Source organism: Rhipicephalus sanguineus, chromosome 7, assembly GCF_013339695.2.
Source record: "Rhipicephalus sanguineus isolate Rsan-2018 chromosome 7, BIME_Rsan_1.4, whole genome shotgun sequence".
In the NCBI taxonomy this organism is placed as follows: domain Eukaryota; kingdom Metazoa; phylum Arthropoda; class Arachnida; order Ixodida; family Ixodidae; genus Rhipicephalus; species Rhipicephalus sanguineus.
The window spans coordinates 141,951,891-141,963,429 of NC_051182.1; the positions used below are offsets into that span (position 1 = coordinate 141,951,891).

General features: G+C 49.2%; 1 protein-coding gene across 1 annotated transcript; it reads right to left on the minus strand.

Annotated features, from left to right (window-relative positions):
• Window positions 1-8,431: 8,431 nt before the first annotated feature.
• On the minus strand, window positions 8,432-10,866 carry LOC119400098 (cuticle protein 64). The gene is made up of 3 exons (XM_037667033.2): window positions 10,846-10,866; window positions 9,266-9,883; window positions 8,432-8,564 (listed from the first exon to the last, which is right to left on the minus strand). The coding sequence occupies exons 1-2, from the start codon at window positions 10,849-10,851 to the stop codon at window positions 9,275-9,277; spliced, it is 615 nt and encodes a 204-aa protein (XP_037522961.1). The 5' UTR covers window positions 10,852-10,866; the 3' UTR covers window positions 8,432-8,564; window positions 9,266-9,274.
• Window positions 10,867-11,539: the final 673 nt, after the last annotated feature.

The following is an 11,539-nucleotide window of genomic DNA, read 5'->3' on the forward strand; positions in this document are numbered from 1 at the left end:
GGTTTAACGTTCCGAAATCGTATGTAAGCACACACAACAAACAGTAGTTTGGGGAAAGGTGTCAACACACTCGCTCCCAGCGTCCCACGGCGGGTGCTATAACTATGCAGCCAACGATGCTGAAATCAGCCAATGGCCGTGAATTAGGGTATATGGCGTGTCATTTGAGTAGTTATATGGCATCATTTGTAGAAAGAATACGGAGCGATTTTTAGCTGACTTTGAGGATTAATCGTAAATTCCCGGCCGCGTGCTGGGGCTTTGACTACCGATCGGCAGCGTTTTCTGACCATGCTGAAAATGTCTTGCAGGGCCCCTTTAAGGCACGTTTATCTACGACCCTCAAAACCAATCTCGCCGCACGACTCGTATGAACTGGTCCAACGACTCAAGTCGATGGCAAAATGATACCTCACTGAACATACCGAAGTGCATGAATGAGCTCGAAGTTCTTAAGTTTCGTTTCAAATGTCACGAGGATACACTTGCGCACTTCTGGTTTTTTATTAACCGGGAAGGCGCCCGCTGTGGCCGTTCCGTGAACTGTGACGATTTGATACTGAGCCACACAATGCGAGATCCTATTCTTCTCTAACTATTTTCATGGTGGCGAAATGCAACTGCACTCGCGTACTTGAACCGAAGTTCACCTTAAAGAAATAATCCAGTGGCAGTCAAGTTCGTTCGAATAACTGCTCACGCGACGCGCCTCACAATCTTCTACGTATTTCCTAGATCTTATAACAGGCAATAAATTTCTTCAAAAAGCAGAAACTCTTCCCAGAAGCTACTTTTATAATATACTCCCCACGCTTTCACCTCAAACGCCTATTGATAGAAACTTCTGTTGAAAGAAACATGACTTGTGTGTTCTTCGCTGGACTTCTTTTGTTGTGCTGTTCTTGCATTTATTAGGCAGTTTTAGAAGAGCGTACGCAAAGAAAGAGTTCGTTACGTATGCCCGATATTTCCGTCAGTTAACGGGGGTCTGCAATAAGACAGCGTACGACGCATGCGCAGTGGTTACAAACGATAACGCAAAGCTTTGCGTACCCTATTCTAAAACTTCCTATTATGTCCCTACCAACATGCCAAAGTTTTGACACTTGAAAGAAATCGCCCGGTCTGCGTGAACATCAAACAAATTTCGTGATATGCCGTTACAGCACGATCCTGTCGGAGCATGTTTGAGTTGTTTTTCTGATGATAAGTCACCCAGTTATCCATTTGGTCGTGCTTCGTAATGGTACGTGCCACACAGCTCGGCTTCGCGAGCGCGCAATTACGGCGTTCAGTCTTGTCCACCAGTCCGCTCCCTGCAATGCCCGAGTTTTCAAGGAGAAGTCTTCCGTCGTCGCAGCATGGCGACGACACGATAGCGTCGCTCGTTGCTTAACTGATTCACAAGATCGCGATGTGTGATTCGAGTGCCCCATATATGAAGACTGGCGATCCAAGATCCGTACCCCGACGACAACACCTACAAGTATCAACGAAATAACGGTCCGGGCGAGAAAGCCCGTAGTTTTCAAAAGGATGCAGAGGCATTGAATGTTTGTTTCTTGAAGCGCGGGGCCCGCTGTATAACAGATCACCTGTTATGACAGCTCGCCGGTCTTATAAGCGTTATTCTTTATGTGCACTGTGGGCTGAGTTCACGCCGTACTTCCCGCATAAGAACCCCACCCTACCTGAGTACAACTGTGACCTCGTACCGAACAGCGAAAGAATGAAACCGTAAAGAAAACAAAACTAGCGCCAGTCGTTATCGATGGCTTCCTAGAGCAGCAGGGCTTGTAAACAACTCCAGTAAAACGCTTCTACGTGCGCGACGGTTCCGTCGGCGTAGGAGAAAGCGTGATATCGGAGCGCTCAATTCTTAAACAACGATTCATTCGTTCTTTCTTTTCGCGTAGCGCATATAATCAGCCGCGTTTGCCCGCATCGTGCCATGGGCGGGTGCCGGTCAGCGCCAGTCATGTCGACTAACTTCGCCACGGTGCTAAACGGACCCACGCTTCGCAACGAGACGTATGAGCAAGATCGGCGTTCTGGTGTATGTGCGCGCCGGGTGCCCACCGCACACGCTGCAGGACTACAGCTGCCGCTGCTCCTGTTATGCAGTCGCTGTTGAGGCTGGCGTGAGCGGTTCGATCGTGTACGGGGCGCTGATTACAAGCGCCACACTCTCCTAGCGAGAGCCCCGTGAGCTTTTACTAATGAAAGTCGGCGGTCCGGCGCTCGCCAGGTCCCGGCACTCGTTGGTTCGTTCGGCTCGCAGTGCGTGGTGCTTGCGTGGCTGCTGCTCGAAAGGCGTAGGTCCGTGTCCTACATACTTGGCTCGCGCGTCGAGAAATTAAAGGAGAGTGCGTGTGGACAACTTGGCTATCTACAACACGCGTAGCGGCGACGCGGCGTTTTAAACGGGAGTGCGCTGGTTAGCGTCGTCGGGGCAAGTTCCCCTTTTTTTCGATAAAGATCAGACGGTCAGGCGTTACGTGATTTTGGAGGGTGCCAGACAAGCACCCGCTTGTGTTCCGGTGCTTAAAACCACGCCTGTACGCAGACCCTTGTCACCCGGGGTCGAGGGCGGTTTCTGTGCGAGTGTTGTAAGCCCCCCGTTCTATTGGATTATGGATTATGTCGTTAGGTGGCTTAGCCCCCGAGGTCGCAGGCGCGCGAGTGCGGCCTTGTGCTCGTATAAGCTCGGCTGACACGCGCGGAAAGTTAGTGAAGCGTGAAGTCGAGCAGTTGATGATATCTGGGGTTTCAGGCGCCAAAACCACGATATCAGTACGAGGCACGCCGTAGCGGAAGCCGCCGGATAATTGCGGCCAGCTCCGTTTTTTTTTTTTAGCATGCACCTAGATCTGAGTACACGGGCCTCTAGTATATCGCCTCAATGGAAATGCGACCGCCGCGGCCGGGTTCGAACCCGCGACTTTCCGATCAGCAGCCGAGCACCGTAACCACTGCACCACCGGGGCGGTTGAAGTCGAGCAGTTCATGGTAATAGAAACATGGCTACTTCTCCTCCCAACGCGATGAAGCTTCGGGATACTTAATTAACGAAGCTTATCAAACCAGTACAGTAGTATTATTTACACCAAAGGGTAGACTGTCTTCATGCGAGGCATTGCAATGAAACTTCGGAAGCACCACTGGTTGGTACAGACGTCGCAGCCCGGGAAGAAGCGCGCGCGTGCACACGCGCACAAACACACACACACACACACACACACACGCACGCACGCACACACACACACACACACACACACACACACACACACACATACATGCGCGCGTGAGCGCACACGCACAGACACCTACGTGCGCACACATACTTGAGATAAATTACAACACGTTTAAGAGTTATGCTGTCTCTACTAAACCGACCCGATGTGATTATCTCGGAAAGCAACAGGGGTGTTGATTTAGGTGAAATTGTCACACGTTGCAGCTACCACGAATAGAAAACACTGCCGTATCAAGAAAAATTCCTTTACCGTGCAAAAACTGTGTTCACGCCGGCTAATCAACTTCATTGAGTGCAATTCTTACAGCGCGAAATGTTGCGGAATGTTGCAGCTTTTAGCGCGCTGTTCTTTGAGCTGCAACTCATGCATACTGAAAATTCCCCGCATCCGCTAGAAGATCCCTTCAACTCTTCATCTGCCGATGATCTATAGCTACGCTGCTTTGTTAGCAAACCTTCCCAATACCAGCCGGAGCCCTCATTGTGGATAAACTTTATTCACGGCTTAGTGACTTGCAGCACAGACAGTGGCTGCCATCAATACATGTCTTAGTATCGAAAACGTGCCGTCGAGGGACTTCCGAACGTTTCTGTACGGCCCGGAAAATCAAAGACGCGCATAGGTCAATGGAGGCAATGGGGAAGCAAACCCTGACACAAAGGTTTGCCTCAGGGCTCATCTGCAGTCGTGCCCGGGTCATCGTGTGCACCACAAAGCAGGTCGCAAGAGACATCGGAAAGTAATCACCGCCGACCACCCATACATCTAGCTCTTTCAGGGCTGGCTATTATCGTTCATGCCGTGGGACCGAAAGACCGACACACCTTCGCACGTGACCTTATTTAACACACCACTCTACTGCGCTAGTTTGTCCCTCTAAGGGTAACGAGTAAAACCAAACAGTGACTCAGATGCATTGCTCCGGGGCGCATCGGGTTTTTTCTTCCTCAATTTGCCTGGCACGTGCCTGGACACTTCGGCCCATCAAGGAAGCAGAGTGAGAGGACGTACGTCTGAACGGAACAAACTTCCGCTTTTCGCTTCCTCCAGACCGTAAGCTGGATCTCTTCTGGTGGGAACATCCCACGACAAGCGGACAAGCCAGCTTCAGTGCTTCTCCCGGCTTTACAGAAGATGATTCACGCTAAGGAGTTCAAGCACAAGACTTAAACTTGGGCTAGTTGGTTGTACTACATGAATGAATGGCAGCACACCCAAACACAGGCAAAGCAATGAAGAGCCACATATACACAGCGCTGTGTACTTGTGGTCCTTCTCTTTGTGTGTGGGTGCGCTGCCGTTCGGTCATAAAGTTCAAGCACTGCAATAAATTGACATTCCAAGCACTGCACTGTTCTACAGATGAGGACCGCTCTTAACAAAGACATTTTACGATAGAATTTTTCTTAAGAGAAAATTTCAGCCAATCACGATGCAGGACATATCATCGATGAAGCCGTCTGACCAATGGGAAATCACACTTACTAAAGAGACGTTTTGTCAATTCGGCCCCTGATTCGCCTGCTGATGGAGTCCCGTCCCAGTATAGATGGACCTTTGGTACCCTTCAACCTGCGATGCCTTTAAACCTCTGGTGTACCCTTAAACGTGTGATGTACCATTCGACATGTTACGAACACTGAAATAAAAAGAGCCGAATTCGCGAAGCTTCTACTTCGTAAGTGCGTGTTCCCATTGGGCAGCCGGCTTCGAGAATGACATGCCCGCCTTCGTGATTAGCTGAAATATTCTTTTAAGAAAATTGTTAACATAACATGTTTTTGTGAATGCGAGCTCTGGTCACCGCGAGCAGAGCCCGCAAAGGGCACCGCGAGCGCCTGACACGGGTGCGTTCGACGCCTGTAACAAACTCACGCTTCCTGTAGGCAGGTATGCTGCGGTCTGCGAGTGACCGCGTTCGTAAACGATGTGAGGTCTTTTTTGCTCTCGCTGTCTTGCAAATTGCCCGCGCTATGTCCCACGCACGTACGCGCAAACGTTTCGCAAAGCATTTTTCCCAAGTGCCTCGTTCGTAATACAGAAAGAGAAAGGGGCGTTGCAGGCACGTCGTTTGCAACTGTTTGTCAAGCAGTCGCTTGCGCCATTTACGCTACACATGCGGAGCATTGTCTCAAGCTGCTCGGCTTGGTCACAGCGAGGTTTTCTTTAATGGCCATCCACTTTATTCTTTACCCGTCGTCCTGCAGGCAAGGCCTGGGCGCATTCTGCATTTGTGTAATGTCGCAATTCGTGGGTAATTTCTTTTTATCTAAGGTACGAAGAAACCATTGTTTCTGTTGATGTTTTCAGTTTGGGAGAATTCCTGACTTTCTGCGTCTTCTGTGTACAATGCGGCGTTCCAACCTGCGTGGGAATAGCGGCTCAAGAAAAAAATATATATACTGAAGGCCTCGTATCAATTTGGTGTGCATTTCTGCGTTTGTCAAATGTCGCAATTCGTAGGTAATTCGTTTTTATCTAAGGTATGAAGAGACCGTTGTCTCTGTCGATGTTTTCAGTTTGGGAGAATTCCTCAATTTCCGCAGCTTCTATGTACGACGCGGCGTTCCAACCTGCTTTGGAATGGTTGCTCAAGAAAGAAAAGAAAATATTGAAGGCCTCGTATCATTTCCCTGTGACAATGGACTTGCAAAATGTACCTAAGCACTTTCTGCGAGTATGTAAACGTACCAGCATTGACAATAAAACAACGATATGCTTGAGTTCACATGAAGTGGCGGCTACGTTCTTGCATATATTTCGTTTACCTTCAAAACCATTTGTGTCGACACCAATCTGGGCCGAATAGCTCGGATTCCTGAAGTATAACGGTGTAGGTGCGACTACGCTTTGGTAGCGCGGGTTATTACACGTCGCAAGGCATGGACTTTCACGAGAACAAAACGAAATTGACATAGATGTCTGACAAAGCTTTATTCGTGAAAAACTTCGTGTCCCGTGGGCACAAGAGAAGACAGGGTGTTTTCTGTGGCGCAAACTAGGCCAGGTTGCATGACCGTCACATCAAACATGTTAGACTAACCAGTCCTACGACTGTCCGTCTGAGGTCTCATTACCTATTAGTTCAGATCGCTCGTCGGCTTTTAACAAGTTGGTTTGTACACAGAAAAATTACCGCGACGACATACAGTTTGTTACAAGGATCCGATGCTTTTACTAAATGCTTCGCATCCTGTAGCTTCTGCTCCCGGTGTGGCATCCGGATTAAACAAATGAAATTGCAGTGGAACCACTACCTTATCAAATGAACTACAGATGGCTTTCTGAGGTCTTTTATCCTATCTGTATCTAAAATAAACTAATGCAAATCACCGTACATACTTTTCCTATTTGGGCATACTGCTAGACGCTTTGTATTTCACTTGCATGATATCGATTTCATGAAGCATGCGTTCTTCGGTTCTTGCAAGTTGACTTGCTGCTTGCCCTGAAAAAATTGGTTATTCCAGGTTCGGTCCCTCGTCTCCAGCGCACAACTTCCGTTGTTGATCCACGCAGCCCACTCTCTAATATTCGTACCGATATCAGAGTGTTTCACTTCAGTGCCGTACTTTTTGGAGGCTTGCACTGCCTGAAATTTTAGAAAGGGCGTATTTTTGGTAAGATAAGCCCCCTTATTTAAGCGCAGTTATTTGTAGATACCACCAGATCCTACTCATCATTTTTTTTTCTGCCGTTCGCATACGAGGCAGCATATCTAGGGACAATTAAATGTGCAGCCGTCAGCATGCTTAACAAGAACGCTTTGATTGACGCCAGCGCCGGGTAACTCTGAGTTGGGCTGCCGAAGTGTTACCAATTCATGCCGACACACTATCCAAGCATTCTGAGGTATTATCTCGGCAACAGCGCCCAGCACTTCGCGGCTGGCATCAGTCAAACCAGTCGAGGCCACGCTGCGGAGCTTTCGTGTTAAGCGTACTGACGGCTGTATGCATAATACAGTGTTAGAAATTGGCCGATCGGCGCATAACAAAAATAATGAAGAGCAGGCTTCAAGTACGGTACTCTCGAGCGTCTGGTCCGTGCCAGTGCTTCAACTAGGTAAACTTAGACGAAAGTTCTGGCGCATCTATTATTTTCCTAGCTTTATTCACCCGGAGTGCCGACAGCAGTGCTCTCCAGGTAAGGACAGAAACTGCTCCGAGGAGGGTAGACAATGAGCAACAGCTCCGGGGGCAGTAATATTGTTTCCTGTTGGACCATCTTGGTACCCAGGGCTTGGTGCATGCACCTAATCTAGAAATCTTTATTGTCAGGATAACGTAAACCATGAACGAAAGGTTGCGCTTATTTCAACCCTTTACTAAAACGTATTTTCGAGAATGCTAGTGTCCAGCGCCAGCGTAGAACCAGAATGTCTTATTTTTTCAGCTTCTACGAACACCAGATTGCAAGTAGGTTACGTAAACGAGACAATGGAACTGGAGAAAAGTATTAACTTCAACTGTAATAGCAATCAGGGAACAACGAAACATTGTTCGCTGCCCTTGATATTATTACTACTAGTAGTAGTAGTCGTAGCAGTAGTATCTTTATTTTATTTCTTGCAGTTGTATACAAGAAAAAGGAACAGAAGCAAAAGGCATTTTGTGCTCCTGACAAATCAATGCTTCCAGAAGAGGATCTGTATCTACAAGGACATTTGTCATGAGAGGCACAACAGTGCTTTTCAAAAAGGAACTTGACGCTTGCACAAGTACACTTACCATGATGAAGACCAGCCTCCATGCCACTATATTACCTCAGGTCAATGCAGTGAATAGGCAATATGGAACTCTGAATTCCATGTCAGTTAAATGGCCTTTAGGCAATATAAGCCAATATATTGTCTCGAGGCCATATTGTCTCTAGGCAATATAGTATATAATACGTCAATATAGTAGCCAATACAGTATGTGGCTATATTGCGTCTAAGCAATATAGCGACATGGAGATAGCCTTTAGGAACCAGGAAGTGGATCTTTGATTGGTTCCATAAATGTAATACTTTAAGCGGAGCCGCCGCCACTGAAATTTTTGTAAGTGATTCTGGATGTGTGTATTGGATGCGGTCACAAACGAAGCCGCTACTACTTGTACTTGTGTACGCGCATTGAACGATGGCGATGTTCAACGTACTACGTCCTACTGTTGGCAGAGTGAAGAGAACATTTTGTGCACCAGGCAGAACAAGTGGAATAATTTATTCTTTCGCTACTGGACCATCGGTGTCTGCTGACCAGTCCTCCATCGCTAGCACCCACTCAGCGTATGTATAAGCTTCGCAATGTCGTTAGTTTGTACCTGGAAAGAAATATAGAAACAGGATGCATGTCAGTGCAAGTTCGTCACAAGAGAACATTTCGTGGCATCGTTTGTAGTTAATGCGTAGCCACAGTAAAAGTGAAACCTAAATGTGCAATTAGTTGCGTAGAATCATCCCGTTTACAAAAGGCTGTATGGTTAATGTTGAATGCCAGGACAACCAGTGCTACATCCTAATTCACGAATCGGTTACCTAATGTAAAATATAGAATAGTCTAACTGTACAACTATAAACCCTTTGCGCTGAAGCACTTCACTTGAACTCCTTACTATGTCAGTCACATCTCGAGAGATTATAATTTGTTCTAGGGAAGTGTGGCTACGAACTCCACAAGGATATTGAAACCAATGTGCGCACCTCTTCCCTCTACCTGTTATGCTCAGATCAAAAACGTGCACCCCCCCCAAAACAAATTTCTGCCTACGCCTCCTTGGTCCTGCGCACCAGCGTTCTATCTGTCCTGTGTCTAATTCGCGCTATCCAGCATTTAAGAGGATGAATCGTAACAATGTGGTAAGTAATAATTGCTTGATCATACACTGCCCTCTACTGCACAAATCAGTACAGCGCAAAGACATCTTCCGTCATACAATTTTAACAATAAAGCTGCAGCGTAACGTGCGGAACAACATCGAGAAATTACAAAAAAAAAATCAGGAATCAGCTGGTGGAAACCTACCTTTCCTATCTAGTGTTTGCCGTAGCCGCCGTAGCCGCCATATCCGCCATATCCGCCGTATCCGACGGCTACTACGGGAGCAGCAGCGACGTGGGCAACGCCGTATCCGCCGTGACCGAGTCCGTAGCCGTATCCGCCGCCGTAACCGCCGCCGAATCCGCGGACTCCGGCGCCGAATCCGCCGACTCCGCCATATCCGCCATAACTAGCGCCGACGACAGGAGCGGCAACCTGGGTGGCGACACTGGCGACTCCAGGAGCGGTGTGGTGGGCGGTGGACACGAGGCTGGTGACGGCCTTGGCGACGTTACCGGTCACGGCGGTGGCGCCGAAGGCACCGGCGGCGATGGCGGCGGGGCTAGGGCCCAGGGCCACGGGGGCGGCGACGGCCACGGGAGCGGCGCGGACCACCGGGGCGGCGCGGACCAATGGGGCGGCAGCGGCGACGACGGGAGCGGCAGCGACAGCGACTGGAGCGGCAGCGACACCAACGCCGAAGCCGGCACCGTAGCCGAAGCCAAGACCACCACCGTAGCCGAGGCCACCGCCGTAGCCTCCGTAGCCACCGAGGTAGCCGGCCGATGAGACGGCGATCAAGCCGAGGAAGGCAGCGATGGACTGCGTCGAAGACAAAGAGTTGAGGTGTTTGGAGGGGTCAGTCAACCACACAGGAAGCACAAACACGTGCAACGCATTGTCTATACAGGCGGTAAACGTAACAGGCAAATTAGATCTTTTGACGGCTGGGTCTGGTTTTCGCTAAGACCGTTGCGTTGTCGTGTGAGATCACGTGTCTTAGGTCGCATGAAATACAGCTGACAGCGTACAGTAAGCTTGGCGATGTAATGACACAGATCTTAATTAAGGTATCGGTCATGTGAAAAGATCGGTTTCAACGATTTTCATGCTGGAGGAAGTGCCGAGTCCCGTGCAACTCTCTACTGGTGCGTATTTCGGGGGAAAATTTCGGTGTAGTAGAATTACTGTCGGGTATCTTTGTGGAAGAGCCTCTAGTGCACTGAAACGTGCGGAAATGGTATCGCGGTTTTAGCACACGTGGTCAAACTGGGACCCTGTCTATGCAGAGAAGACACTAACGTTTTGTCTGTCCCAGTTCCATCCAGGTAAAGTTTGACACTTTCTAGAGCAGATAAAATTGACATCATTGTATTTAAAGGCTGGGTTATATTTCTAGCTAGGTGAATCAAGTATAGATGCGAATTTCAATCGGTACTGTCGAAGAGGGCATTTATAAGAGTGGTGTTGTATAGCTTGTTCACTGGTAACATTCTTTGCCTTTGAATAGTGAAAAGTAAGGCGATTTCTACGCCTAACGCCTTACAACGTAAGCAAGTGAGAACTACACTCCTAGACACAAAGCGCCTGGTGGGCTGTAGCAGGCTGCGTTTGCTCGAACCGAAATTGGTTTTCAATATTAAAGCACGTAAAAGCCGGTTCTGGAGACTTTCCCACTATTTTTCTGATTACGCCGCTGGTTTCGATATCGTACACCCATGTCTGTGTGCTGCGCCTACCGCTTGAGCCGTGTTTCAATACCACCTGTGGGGTAGACCACTTACCAGCATGTTTGCTACTGGAAGGCTCTTTCCTCGAATGAAGAAAAGACACAGTGTTCAAATGGCTCGTGCTGCTTTATATACGCCGTGGCTAACGGTGCGTCGAACCTGAGGGTGGTGGAGGTGTCCGAGCGGGCAAGGGGAAGGAGGTTGTCCGAGTGAAAGGGAACGTCTTTCCGGGCGGCTACTACCGGAGAAAGGGGTATTGCGGGAAGGAGGGATGACACTGTGTCCAACGGGAGCAAGCGGAGAGTGGTAGAAGACGTAAGCGAAAAGAAATCGTTCAAGGGTCTTTCCTGGCGACGTTTACTTCCTCGCTTGCTTGTAGTTTTCAGCTTGTGTACATCTGACCGTGTACAACACTGCGTACGCCGGCTCTCTCGCCAACAACACCACCCCCCTTCCAGTTCTTCTCGCTCAAGCTCTCTCACGGAAGCCCAGGGACTGACCGGCGCCTGCCGGCCGGCTAGCGGGCCGTTCACTTCGAGAAGGCCAGCGCCGCGAGGCGTGGTCATCTCTACTATCTACCCGCCGGAGTGAAAAGCAAGAGAGAACCTCCTCACTTCCTCGGCGGAGTCGATTCCGGAGCTCACGCAAGGGCGATGTGCAAATGCGCGCGCCGCCGCCGCTCGTGCCCGGTGCCTGGCGCTAGCGTGCTGCTAGGCTTTATTCGTGGGACATGTCGGTTGGTGGGGGT